This window comes from Hylobates moloch, unplaced genomic scaffold (genome assembly GCF_009828535.3).
Source record: "Hylobates moloch isolate HMO894 unplaced genomic scaffold, HMol_V3 SCAFFOLD_22, whole genome shotgun sequence".
Classification (NCBI taxonomy): domain Eukaryota; kingdom Metazoa; phylum Chordata; class Mammalia; order Primates; family Hylobatidae; genus Hylobates; species Hylobates moloch.
In genome coordinates, this window is record NW_026652297.1 from 21,380,390 (window position 1) to 21,394,962 (window position 14,573).

Genomic DNA, 14,573 nt, shown 5'->3' on the forward strand with positions numbered 1-14,573 from the left:
AAAAAAAAAAAAAAAAAAAAAAAAAAAAGAAGAAGAGGAAGAAGAGGAAGAGGAAGAAGAGGAAGAGGAAGAGGAGGAGGAAGAAGAAGAAGAAGAAGAAGAAGAAGAAGAAGAAGAAGAAGAAGAGAAGAAGAAGAAGAAGAAGAAGAAGAAGAAGAAGAAGAAGAAGAAGAAGAAGAAGAAGAAGAAGAAGAAAAGAAGAAGAAGACACTCGATAAGTGTTCCACAGACTTACAAGCTCAAAAAGGGCAGGAAGAGTATTTATTCTGCTGACCTTTAAATCTCCAATGCCTAGTTAAATCCTATGCACATAGTAGGTGCTCCATAAACATTTATTGGTGGAATGGATGGATGGCAAAAAAAAATTTATAAACCTGAGATCAACCTTTGGCTCTTGTTATCAGTGGTGAATCTATATGGTTCTGCAGCAACCTCAATTCTTGCCTTCTCAGAAGAAAGAATTCAACTGAGGGGCATAAGGCAGAGTGAGGGACCAAAGCAAGTTTTAAAGCAGGAGTGAAAGCTTATTAAAAAGTTTACCAGGAGCTCAAGACCAGCCTGGGCAACATGATGAAACCTTGTGTCTACAAAATCTACAAAAATTAGCTGGGCATGGTGGTGTGCACCTGTAGTGCCAGCTACTCGGGAGGCTGAGGTGGAAGGATGGCTTGAGCTAGGGAGGTGGAGTTTGCAGTGAGCTGATATCGCCCCACTGCACTTTAGCCTGCGAGCCAGAGCAAGACTCTCTCTTGGAAAAAAAAAAAAAAAGTTTAGGAAAGGAATGAAAGGAAGTAAAGTACATTTGGAACAGGGCCAAGTGGGGGACTTGAGCAATCAATCAAGTGTGCTGTTTGATCTTTGACTTGGGGTCTTATACATTGGCATGCTTCTGGGGGCTTGTGTCCCTTCTTCCCTGATTCTTCCCCTGGTGGGGGCTGTTCACATGTGCAGTGGCCTGTTAGCCCTTGGGAGGGGAGTATGCGCAGTGTGTTTACTGAAATTGTTCGCATGCTCATGTGACGCGTTACCAGTTGTGCATTCCCGGAGGAAGGTTACGTACCAGTTAAACGCCACCATTTTGCCTCTTAGTGCACATGCTTGAGCCCACTTGCCCAGCTCCTGAGATCGTATCGGGAAGCTGATCACCAATTTCAGGTTTTTCTATCTGTTGGGAGACTGCCTTTCCCTGGTGTCAGCTGCAACTAATATTATTTTAGAGAGACAGTTAACAACTGCCTAACTAACACCTGATGGTGGTGTGACATCCCTGGAGGCTGGGGGGGTTGGGGAAAATCCTCTCCTGCCCTGCTCATGTCTGACTAGCTACCTAATATAACACTGACCTCTTAGAAGCTATTGACCCTGGGAAAGTCATTTAACCTCTAAGAACTCAATAACTGTTGTGAGTATACTATAAAATGAAATGTGAAAGAGTGCTTTGGAGAGTAAGTGCTAGGCTTACCTTCATAAAGTCTGCAGGTGAGGTACTCTTTTCTTCTTGTATCCATTTGGGTGTCCGTTCTCTGATTCACAGATGTACACTTTGTTCATTTGATGACTTTTGCAAGGGGAATGGCACTCTTACTGGTCAGTGAGAAGACCTTTAGCAGAGGGCTCCTTTTATTTCTCTCTCTTTTGAACATTTCCATTAATTCATGCTTTGGAAATATCCTATCACTTACTTTGATTTCAAGGTTTCTGTGACATTCCTACCTCCCTGAAGGTATTTGCTAGCATGCATTTACTTTAAATAACCGAAAGTTAATTTTGCCCTAACTATTTCTATTTCTCCATCCACCCCAAAACCCCCACAAGGATTTTGAGATACAGAAATCCTGGGCACCAAAAAGACAAGGCCAGACTTTTGCTGCTTGGGGAGCTGACACTTCCTTGTTTTCTCTTCTCTCAGACATAATTGTACAGAAGGGAAAGTTCATTGTCAGCCTGCCCCTCATTCAAGGTCAAAGACTGGGTAGATTTATCAGTTTATCAAGAAAAGTAAAAGTGATAAAACTCACATGAAGGAATGTTTCTGTTTTGGTAGCAAAGTCCAACTCTGGGAAAGGTCTAGGGAGGTCTCAAATAAACACAAAGAATGCCAAGAAGCCATTAAGAAACTTATACTAATTTACTTAGAGGAAAAAGTAATAGATCCCCTTGGTTTCATGGTGGGTAAATATGCTGAATAAACAAGAAATCCCTGACTTAGAGAAGTTTTCTCAAACTTTGTGTGAAAAAGACTCACCAGGAGAAATGGTTAAAATGCAGATTCCAGGGCCTCCAACCCAAACAACTGTATCATCTCTGGGGCAGGGCCCAGGAATTTACATTTTTAACTAGCTCCGTGGCATTTCTCAGGCAGATGCCCAGGGAATTACACTTTGAGAAGTGTCTAGAGAGAATTTCAGTACAACAGACTTACCACATTTCCAGCTGAGGTCTAAAAGAGAGAGCGAAAGCATAACCAAACCAATTGTACTTTACACAGCCTGGTGGACCTGTGTCTTACTGTCAGATTGGAGGCCATCAAGTGGGAACTCTGACATGGCCAGCTTGCTTCCTCTCCCCATGCCAGGAAAGGGTTCTCTCTTTTTTTGTCTGTGGTCATTCCAACCCATCCTTGTCACCTCTCTCTTCCCTAAAAGTATCCAAGATTTGGTACTAAACTTTTGGGTACAGTTCTTTGTATCATCAATGTGGCCAAAATCATTAATTTGTACTAGTGTTAAGGATTTGCCTTCATCTTCATCCTAGGACAATTGTATTATAAGGGAGAATCTCAAAAAGAGGAGATAGTGTAGCCCAAAAGAATGATTCATTAATGGTACCCAGAGGTGAAGAAAGATAAACTTGCCTTGCCCCAACCCCAGCCCACGATTTCCCAGCCAACTTCATCTCAATTGCCTATGGGTCAGTTCCTGACTCCATGAGGCCCATCGTGGTTTCTCCTTACACCAACCTAGGTGCAAAGCCCCACCACTTTGCCAGCTTCTGCAGAAAAATCATTAAAGCACAGATATCATAGACTCTCTCTCTCTCTCTTTTTTTTTTTTTTGAGAGGGAGTCTTGCTCTGTTGCCTAGGCTGGAGTACAGTGGCACGATCTTGGCTCAGTGTAGCCTCTGCCACCTGGGTTCAAGTGATTCTCCTGTCTCAGCCCCCTGAGTAACTGGGATTACAGGCATACACCACCACACCTGGCTAATTTTTTGTACTTTTAGTAGAGATGGGGTTTCACCATGTTGGCCAGGCTGGTCTTGAACTCCTGACCTCAAGTGATCTACCAGCCTCGGCCTCCCAAAGTGCTGGAGGCGTGAGCCACCACTCCCAGCCTATTGTAGTCTTTATAGACTGGAGATTTGAGGGATTGTGGGAAAGGGCTGATACCACTTACAGTCTTGCTGGTTCCACAACTCTGTGGGGAAGATCTGTGCTATTCTATCCCTTCCAGACCTTCTTCTCCCAACACATGACCCTCCCCACTGCAGCCCTGGAGAACTGTGGTCTTGGCCCCTTCCTTCTGTCCTGATCCTTCAGCTTCTTCCCAGCCAATCCATCCCCAACCATGTGAATTCTGGGCAAGACAAGCTTTCATCATCCTGCTTGTGTCTTTCTCCTTCCCAGGCTGAGAAGCCAGACTGCACGGAACGCTTGCAGCTGCAAAGGAGACTGGGTTGTCGGACATTCCACTGGTTTCTGGCTAATGTCTACCCTGAGCTGTACCCATCTGAACCCAGGCCCAGGTTCTCTGGAAAGGCAAGGCATGACCCAGGGAAGATGGGGAGGGAGAGGGAAGCTTCCCAAGACAAGAACTAGATGTTCAGCTCTTCCATGTCCCTGGTCAACCATTCACGGTTTAGCAGGGCCTCAGAGGCCTTGGGCCCATCCCAAGTCTGAGGAAGGTGGCTGGGTTTTGCCCCATCACCTACCCCAAAGCACCTCCTCCAAGAGGCCTGTCCCTTAGGGTCAGTGGCTTCAGCTTGACCACACCTGTTGTTATGGCCTGAACAATGGGCCTTGGGCTGCACTCCAGAGAATACAGCAAAGGAATGGTGCCTGACCGAGGGTGTCTTTACAGTGGAATTTGGAATTCACTCCTGTATGTGTGTCCACTTTCAGCTCCACAACACTGGACTTGGGCTCTGTGCAGACTGCCAGGCAGAAGGGGACATACTGGGCTGTCCCATGATGTTGGTTCCTTGCAGTGACAGCCGGCAGCAACAGGTGGGTAGTCAGACTTCTCAGGATGGATCATAGCCCAAGAAGACTTGAAAGTAGGTGATATTTTTCTGGGATGCCCCATACTTCCCTTTGAGGCATCTTCTTTCTGTGGTCCCATGTCCCTTGACTGCCATGGTCCCTCACTGTAATGACTCATCACAGCTCTCCTCACCTCACCTCCATCTGTAAGCACAGACATGGGCTGTTGTCAGAAAATAAAAGCATCTTAGTTAAAGGGAAATGGAGAGGCTGTTTGGCCAAACTTTTCATTTGACAGATGAGAAAACTGAGGCTTAGGGTCACTAGCCCAGGGATTGCAAACTCAGAAGCCTCCAGGATTCAGGCAGGGTTCAATTGTCCGAGGACTGAAGAAGAAGGTAATCAAATCAGGATAAGGATCTAGAGGCAACAGGGTCATCCCAGCCTCCAGCACCATTTGGTCATTAGGAAGGTCTCCTCATATCTTAGGAGTAATTCTTCTCTTCAAAATTTTCCTCATGGAGGAACTGCCCAAAGTGGGAGAAACCCTCCACCGATGCTAGCTGAGGGCTGGTAGGGCCACTTCTTTCCACAACTGATGACAACCTAGAAAGCCTAGCTTGTCCCCAAGTCTCTCTCTTTTCAGGCTATGATAGGGACTTTTAAGTTATCACATCCCAAAGGCCCCTAATAAAAACAAACATCAAAGTATGATTTTCTGGAGAGATTCACTGGATGAGAATCAAAGATCCCGGGGGCAAAAGATAGCATCTCCCTGAGGGTCTGTGGTCCAGCCCTGCATGGAAGGCTGGCTGAGGCTGGGCTTGGCAGTGTAGGCCCTGGGTTCTTGGGGGCAGGCTGTGGGCCTATAAGACATGGGAGGGAGATGCTCAGGATCCATCTGGCCTCCTTTGGCTCTGCCCTCTAGCAATCTCCTAGGACATACTGATAGGCATTCACACCTGGCACAAGGGATGCAGACATAAACATCAAGTGCTGAGTGAAGAAGCCACATGGTAGCGTGAAAATTGTTCAAGCTTTGCAGTCAGACATAGCTTGGTTTGAATCTGAGCTCCCTCATTTTCTAGCTGTGTGATCTTGGCAGGCTTCTTTAAATCCTGGTTTCCTCACCTGCAATTAAGAATAATGAAGCCTCTACAGAGATTATTCTGAGTTTGAAAAAGAAGAATAAAAAAAAAAAAATAAAGAAACAAAAGAACAATACGGCCTCCTTCATGCAAAAGGAATATTAGCTCTTTCTTGTTCTTTTTTTTTTTTTTTGAAATAGTAAGGACTTTAGGATCCTGCAATATTGTAAACTAGATAAGTTGAAAGTCCTTCCCTATAAACACCTAGATAAGATATGCCAGATAAAAAAATATGAAACACCTTTTTCATGAATAAATGAGTTTATAAGAAAGAAAGGGAAACCTCCAGGGGTCAAAAAAGAAGAGACAACTGAAAGTAGAGGAATTGGACATGGGTGAAACTGCCCTACCAAGTGTGAGGGATGGTTACTGTTAACCCCAGGAATCTACAGCTGTTGGCTCCATGCAAGGGATAAGTGAAGAGAGCCCACCTTCAGCCCATGAGAGATGAGAAGTCAGAAATGACACTCCCATAGCAAGCCAGCTTTGACCTTCAAAGGGTAAACTGTCCTTGAAAAGTTTGACTAGAAATACCCACGCCCTGCCACAGGAAAATGGCAAGAAGCTTGTCCCTACAGGGGCTTTGAGTAGGAAACAAATTACTCTCCCCTGAGAATTTTTAATCACAAGCTTGCATCTAATATGGGCTTAGGTTCACATGTATACTAAATTGTGTAGCTTGGGAATCTTCAAGCAGGACAGGCTATCTAATTGCAGGGCCCAGTGCAAGATAACAATGTAGTCTTTAATTTGGCAATTATTAAGAATTTCAAGACAGTGATAGCAGAGCATTAAATCAAGTTTATTAAACCAAGAGTATTAAACCCGTCTAAGCATGAGGCCCCATGTGACTGCACAGGTCACATACCCATGAAGCTGATCCTGTCTGTAAGCCACAAAATTAATGTAAAAAATGGGTTCAGGCTGCACCTGACAGAAACAAACAGAAAATAGACTTTTCAGGACATGCCTTCTAATTAATCCTCACAAGATCCTCACAGTTAAAGCCCCTCTCAAAGGTGTGCACAATCCAACACTACAAAACACTAGAGGAAACAATAACCATGAGTGAGAGCCAGCAGATACAACACACTGCAGGAAAATTAGTTTTAGGAGCAGGTCAGGGCTCTCCAGAAAGACATCAACCTGGGCTTCAGAGAGGTTCCTCATCTGTGCTTTCAACAGTCTACTAACAAAACACACAGCACTTTTTATGGCCTCACCTATGATACAGTAAATAAAGTAACAGAGAAACATGCCAGGATGTGTAAATATGAATGTGAGAGCAGCTGGAATGTGGGGACTTCAGAGGCTATGACTAGTCTAGCAGCATGTTTTTGGACTTGACCATGAGATATGGTCTTGCTGACCCTGACAGAATCTGAAGATTGCCCCTAGACCTCAGCTCTATAGTGGGTTCTTCTTACCTCCTCTACAGCTTTGGAGAGGATCTCTTTCTAGCTGCGCTAACAACCATTGCTTTTGTCACAGTACCTGCAGCACACCAGCAGGAAGGAGATTCACTTTGGCAGCCCACAGCACCTGTGCTTTGCTGTCAGGCAGGAGCAGGTGATTCTTCAGAACTGCACGGAGGAAGGCCTGGCCATCCACCAGCAGCACTGGGACTTCCAGGAGGTGAGTAATCTGTTCAGGAAGAGCCTGGTAATGCTGCTTGTCAGAAGGAACTGCTGTTTGGCATGGCATCCTGGGCTCTTCCAAGAGGTCAGGTATTAGGGACCTCTGCCTCTGCTTTTGAACTTAGTGGCTGGGCAGTAAGGCCTCAGGGGGAGCAAAGGCAACCCGGCAGCAAAGTTGGCCCACTGGCATCTTCATGTGTAATGATTTGCCAGGTCTCTGTGTAGCTCTGATGCTGGTCATTGCAGAGAGAGGGATCCGCCTCTTTTTGAAGTTTATTGGCGCAGTTCACAAGTAGGATGGTGAGGCATGTTACAAGGAGCGTTCAGCCACCTTGGTGGTATGGTTTTAGGAGCAATTCAAAGTCCCTCCCCCCACCAAGAAACTTTAGATATAGATGTAGATGTAAATATATAGATATATAGATACCACTTTCTTCCTTTTAATGCAAACTTCACTGTAAGTATTTCATCATTTTAGTAAAATTTTGACCCCTATTACCCTGGGGGAAAGAAACTATAGATCCTTTCCAGAAGTTAGGGAGGAAATAGGAGGAATGTCAGTACATAGGGAGAGTGGGCAGGTCCCGTATACAGAATCGGAATTGGAAGATGACAGTATCAACACTGTGTCCATACACAGCTTTTTCTCTACTTCAAATTCTTCCTGAAATGAGTTGGGGTATTAACATACAAAGAAATAAACATACACCTTTTAAAAATTTCTTTTCTTCAACTTCTGCTGGGGAATAAAAAGGATAAAATGACTAAGCAGAATCCTGTGCATTGGTACTCTTAAAGCAGGCTGTGAAAGAAGAAAATCATGATAGAAAACTCAAGCTAAGCGCACAATAAGCACTTGAGAACAAAGCATTTGGGGCTTTGGTGACCAACTGAAGGCAGGACTCAAGGGGCCCACACATGCTCAGAGAAGTCTTTTTTTGTTTTTTTGAGACAGGGTCTCACTCTGTTACCCAGGTTGGAGTGCAGTGGTGTGATCTCGGCTCACTGCAGCCTCTGCCTCCCAGGTTCAAGTGATTCTTGTGCCTCAGCCTCCTGAATAGCTAGGATTGCAGGTGTGAGCCACTGCCCCTGGCTACTTTTTGTATTTTTAGTAGAGACAGGGTTTTGCCATGTTGGCCAGGTTGTTCTCGAACTCCTGACCTCAGGTGATCCACCCACCTTAGCCTCACAAAGTGCTGGGATTACAGGTGTCAGCCACCATGCCTGGCCTCAAAGAAGTCTTATAAGTCAAGTTAAGGTCCTTTATAAATGATCATAAAGTATTTTTCTAAACAAGTCCTATGAATAAGATACACTTTAGAAACAGCACTTAAAAATAAGAAGTAAAAGATTAGGGAGTAATATACACCCAGCATATTTCAGGCATTAATAAATAATACTCCTAAAAGTTATCATTCAGCCAGACAAAGGAATGAGGTACTATTCTTGGTGGCACTGTTTACAATAGCCAAGAAGTGAAAGCAACCCAGGTGTCCACCATGGATGAAGAGATAACAAAATGTGGCATACACATATTATTCAGCCTTAAAAATGAAGAAAATCCCATCACCTGCCACAACACGGGCATATCTTGAGGACATTATGCTGGTGAAATAAACCCATCACACAAGGACAAAAACTGTACGATTCCACTTATATGAGATATCTAAAGTAGTCAAATTAATAGAAACAGAAAATAAAATAGTGGTTACCAGGGGCAGGCAGAGGAGGAGAAAAAGGGAATTTGTTTATTAATGGTTACAGAGTTTCAGTTTTACAAGATGAAAAAGTTCCTCATATGTTTCGTAACAATGTGAATATATGTAACACTACTGTTGTAGGCCATTCTTTTTTTTTTTTTAAAGATGGAGTTTCGCTCTTGTTGCCTAGGCTGGATTTCAATGGCAGGATCTAGGCTCACTGTAACCTCTGCCTCCCGGGTTCAAGCGATTCTCCTGCCTCAGCCTCCTTAGTAGCTGAGATTAGAGGTGCCTGCCACCACGCCCAGCTAATTTTGTATTTTTAGTAGAGACAGGGTTTCCTCCATGTTGGCCAGGCTGGTCTCGAACTCCTGACATCAGGTGATCTGCCCGCCTCGGCCTCCCAAAGTGCTGGGATTATAACTGTGAGCCACCGCACCAGGCCTATTAGGCCATTCTTGCATTGCTATAAAGAAATACTAGAGACTGGGTAATTTATAAGAAAAGAGGTTTAATTGGCTCATGGTTCTGCAGGCTGTATAGGAAGCATAGTGGCATCTGCTTCTGGGGAGGCCTCAGAGAGCTTTTACTCATGGCAGAAGATGAAGTGGGAGCAGGCATAACACATGGTGAAAGCAGGAACAAAAGAAAGAGAGTGGGGGAGGGGATGCCACACACTCTTAAATGACCAGATCCTCAAGAACTCACTATCGTGAAGACAGCACGAAGCCATGAGGGATCTGTCCCCATGATCTAAACGTCCCCCACCAAGCCCCACCTCCAGCACTGGGAATTACAATTCAACATGAGATTTAGGTGGGGACCAACATCCAAACTACATCAACTACTAAACTTTACACTTAAAAAGGCCTAAGATGGTAAAAGTTTTGCTGTGTGTTTTTATCACATTTTTTTTTAAAAAGAGGCCAGGCTCAATGGTTCATGCCTGTTATCCCAGCACTTTGGGAGGCTGAGACAGGCGGATCATGAGGTCAGGAGTTCGAGACCAGCCTGGCCAATATGGTGAAACCCCGTTTCTACTAAAATACAAAAACTAGCCAGGTGTGGTGGTGCACGCCTATAGTCTCAGCTACTCAGGAGGTTGAGGCAGGAGAATCGCGTGAACCCAGGAGGCAGAGGTTGCACTGAGCCGAGATCGTGCCACTGTACTCCAGCCTGGGCAACAGAGAGAGACTCTGTCTCAAAATAAATAAATAAATAAATACAAGAAAAAGAAAAAAAGAAAGAAAAAGTTTTGTGGCACAACATGGATGTACCTTAAAAATATTACACACAGTGCCCAATGCTTTGGGAGGCAGAGGTGGGTGGATCACTTGGGGTCAGGAGTTCAAGACCAGCCTGGCCAATATGGTGAAAACCCATCTCTACTAAAAATACAAAAAATTAGCCGGGCATGGTGTCACGTGCCTGTAATCCCAGCTACATGGGAGGCTGCAGTAGGAGAATCGCTGGAACCTGGGAGATGGAGGTTGCAATGAGCCGAGATCCCGCCACTGTACTCCTGCCTGAGTGAGCAAGACTCCTTCTTGGAAAAACAAAATTACACAAAGTGAAAGAAGCCGGTTACAAAAGGCCACATTTATATAGTTCCATTTATATGAAATGTCCAGAATAGGAAAATCCATAAATATAGAAAGTAGATTAATGATTAATTGCTGGGAGGAGGGAGGAATGGGGAGTGACTGCTGATGGGTAGTGGGTTTCTTTTTACAGTAATGAAAATATTCTGGAATTAGATAGGAGTGAAGGTTGCACAACTTTGTGAATATACTAAAAACCACCAACGTGTGTACTTTAAAGGGGTAGTATTATGATCTCTATACTAGTCTGTTCTCACACTGCTATAAAGACATACCTGAGACTGGGTAATCTATGAAGAAAAAGAGGTTTAATTGACTCACAGTTCTGCAGGCTGCACAGGAAGCATGGCCTAGGAGGCCTCAGGAAACTTACAATCATGGCAGAAGGTGAAGAGGAAGCAAGCCCCGTCCTCACATGGCGGAGCAGGGGAGAGAGAGAGCAAAGGAGGAGGTGCTACACACTTCCAAACAACCAATCCTGTGAGAACTCTATCAAGAGAACAGCAAGGGGGAAGTCTGCCCCATGATTCAATCACCTCCCACCAGGCCCCTCTTCCAACACTGGGAATTATGATTCAACATGAGATTTCGGTGGGGACACAGAACCAAACCATATCAATCTCAAACATTAATAAATGAATGATGAATAAATAAATAGGCATTTTCAGCATTGCTGATTAAGGTTGTTTAACTTTTCATAAAGAAATTAAATTTTTCTTGAAAAGGAGAAGGTTGGATTCAATATTAAATCTGGTGATTTTGAGCAGGGAATAGCCAAGGTCTTCTGAACATGGCTGATTTAGGCCTTCCGTGTATCCTAGAGGTCTTGCTCACTACCACAGCCTGGTAACAACAGTGCCCAACTGCAGGATTAACAGAAGGTAAAGTGGATTAAACTGTTTTGAAAGCAGAAATTTACAACTACAGTGATAACAATGAATGTCACAAATGCAGCATAAAGACTGAAAATGCTCTGGGAATTATACTAATCAGAACTTTCTAAGAAATTACACAACTACAATAAAGATAATTGGATTAGTTACCCCTAAGGTTTTGAGTGACATCCAAATTTTAGGGCTACCTAATTTATATTTTACATTAATCAAAATACCACAATTCCTTCCAGGCCAGTTCACACCATCTGTTATTCTCTTAATGATTAGCACAAATCTTAAAAATATTTTCTTTTGCTGACTGATTGTGGGGGACTCGTTTTCTTTTCTTTTTTCTTTTCTCTTTTTAGAATGGGATGATCGTCCACATTCTTTCTGGGAAATGCATGGAAGCTGTGGTGCAAGAAAACAATAAAGATTTGTACCTGCGTCCATGCGATGGAAAAGCCTGCCAGCAGTGGCGATTTGACCAGGTCAATGCTGTGGATGAACGATGAATGTCAATGTCAGAAGGAAAAGAGAATTTTGGCCATCACAGTTCAGCTCCAAGTGAACTTAAAGAGCTTATATATTTCATGAAGCTGATCCTTTTGTGTGTGTGTGCTTCTGGTGTTAGGAGAGAAAAAAGCTCCATGAAAGAATATAGGAAGTTTCTCCTTTTCACACCTTATTTCATTGACTGCTGGCGCTTTAAAAAAAAAAGGGATCCATTGTACCGTTGTCTTCATCACTGGGAAATGATTATTACATAGTACAGAAGATTATTTGTTTTTCTCTGCTGAGCACTTAACAATTACTTTCTCTCTGGCCTGGACATTCTCTGGCAGCACCTCCAGGATACATAAATCCAATGGATCAATTTATTTGTCTTCAAATGGCCTTAACTTGGATTGTCTGTTTGGCCAACCATGAAAATTAAAGGGTGAAGCAGATGTAATGACCTGACATTCCAAAAACTCTGAATTGGGTTTATTAGCACAAACGCTGTGTTCATTTGTTAAGCCATATCTCAGAAGAAGGAAAGGAAGCTACAGAGAGGAGGTTTAGGATTGGAGAGAAGATGCAAGCGCACTTTGGCCCAATTCTCCAGCTCAACCCAGCAGCTGAAAAGCGTCAAGAGACTTGGGAAAAGACATTTTCATGTTAGTGAGAATTTCCCCCATTATGGAGAATTTCCTTCCCACTGAGGATCTACCTCTATTCCCCCTGCCCTAGCTCTTCTCTAACTTGGTTAACCATAACCATAACCAGATTCTCTTGCTATCGATTTCTCTTTAGTCATTGGTGTTAGAAGTACCAGCACAATTTGAGCATTCCCATTAACAAAGGTTTTCACAGTTGAGAAACTCTCCTGCCGGGCGCGGTGGCTCATGCCTGTAATTCCAGCACCTTGGGAGGCGGAGGTGGGCGGATCACCTGAGGTCAGGGGTTCGAGACCAGCCTGGTCAACATTGCAAAACCTTGTCTCTACCAAAAATATAAAAATTAGCTGGGCGTGGTGGCGCATGACTGTAATCCCAGCTACTTGGGAGGCTGAGGCAGCAGAATTGCTTGAACCCAGGAGGCAGAGGTTGCAGTGAGCTGAGATCAGGCCATTGCACTCCAACCTGGGTGACAGAATGAGACTCCATCTCAAAAAAAATAAAAATAAACAAAAAGAGAAACTCTCCTGATGCTCTGTTACAGGGTTTGCACTGACTGGAGCGGAAACAGCAACCTTTCAAAAAAGCAAGCCTTTTTCCTGGGAGGAAAATGCCAGAGCCTGAGCCAAAATTCTTATGACAGGTAACATTTGGGTGTCAATGTCCATGAGAGCTGACAGGGCCATCTCTGAGCCCGTATAACTGTCTGGAACCCCCAAATGTGTCCACAGGTTGAATGTCCATGAGTGTGGGGAACACAGCTCATCTGGAGCACATCTGAGGCTAGTCAGAACTAAATGACTTTCCTTGCTATGACTTGGCTTACCTAGTTCAGCCGTAAGAGTTGCCGAATGGGATGGGTTCTGCTATTTAATAAACACCATTCATATTCATTTTTCCCCAGATGGAGTTACCTACCTTTCCACATGGTCAGCTTAGAAATCTTCCCCTAAAGATGCTAACCTCCTTTGGGCTATCTCAGAACACAGTATCCTTCAAATAAGAAAAATTGAGTGGCAAGTGCAGTGTTTCCAAACAATGCCTATCATAACTATGTATTCATTGTCTACCTGCTAAGTCAAGGGTTCACTGCATTTCTCCTTCCTCAGAATACACTCTGGACCTTCGCTGTCTAATATGGTAGCCACTAACCAAATGTGGCCATTTTAATGTAAATCCGTTAAAATCGAAGAAAATTTAAAACTCAGTTCCTCAGTTGGACTGGCCACATTTTTTTAATGCTTATATATATATTTTTTATTATTATACTTTAAGTTTTAGGGTACATGTGCACAATGTGCAGGTTTGTTACATGTGTATACATGTGCTATGTTGGTGTGCTGCACCCATTAACTTGTCATTTAGCATTAGGTATATCTCCTAATGCTGTCCCTCCCCCCTCCCCCCACCCCACAACAGTCCCCAGAGTGTGATGTTCTCCTTCCTGTGTCCATGAGTTCTCATTGTTCAATTCCCGCCTATGAGTGAGAACATGTGGTGTTTGATTTTTTGTCCTTGCGATAGTTTGCTGAGAATGATGGTTTCCAGCTTCATCCACGTCCCTACAAAGGACATGAACTCATCATTTTTTATGGCTGCATAGTATTCCATGGTGTATAGGTGCCACAGTTTCTTAATCCAGTCTATCGTTGTTGGACATTTGGGTTGGTTCCAGCTCTTTGCTATTGTGAATAGTGCCGCAACAAACATACGTGTGCATGTGTCTTTATAGCAGCATGATTTATAATCCTTTGGGTATATACCCAGTAATGGGATGGCTGGGTCAAATGGTATTTCTATTTCTAGATCCCTGAGGAATCGCCACACTGACTTCCACAATGGTTGAACTAGTTTACAGTCCCACCAACAGTGTAAAAGTGTTCCTATTTCTCCACATCCTCTCCAGCACCTGCTGTTCCCTGACTTTTTAATGATGGCCATTCTAACTGGTGTGAGATGGTATCTCATTGTGGTTTTGATTTGCATTTCTCTGATGGCCAGTGATGATGAGCATTTTTGCATGTGTTTTTTGGCTGCATAAATATCTTCTTTTGAGAAGTGTCTGTTCATGTCCTTTGCCCACTTTTTGATGGGGTTGTTTGATTTTTTCTTGTAAATTTGTTTAAGTTCTTTGTAGATTCTGGATATTAGCCCTTTGTCAGATGAGTAGGTTGCGAAAATTTTCTCCCATTCTGTAGGTTGCCTGTTCACTCTGATGGTAGTTTCTTTTGCTGTGCAGAAGCTCTTTAGTTT

The 14,573-nt window shown here is 43.7% G+C and overlaps 1 protein-coding gene across 3 annotated transcripts in view; it reads left to right on the forward strand.

Moving 5' to 3' along the window:
• The window catches only part of GALNT15 (polypeptide N-acetylgalactosaminyltransferase 15), a 70,593-nt gene that overhangs the window by 40,516 nt on the left and 15,504 nt on the right, over positions 1-14,573 (forward strand). For 2 of the 3 annotated variants that reach the window (XM_032143709.2, XM_032143711.2), the window contains exons 7-9: positions 3,624-3,755; positions 4,119-4,223; positions 6,839-6,982. In XM_032143709.2, coding sequence (XP_031999600.1) covers positions 3,624-3,755; positions 4,119-4,223; positions 6,839-6,982 — 381 coding nt within the window. Of the gene's footprint in view, positions 1-3,623; positions 3,756-4,118; positions 4,224-6,838; positions 6,983-11,528; positions 11,774-14,573 lie in introns of those variants that run through there. The other variant, XM_032143708.2, reaches the window with a different exon arrangement.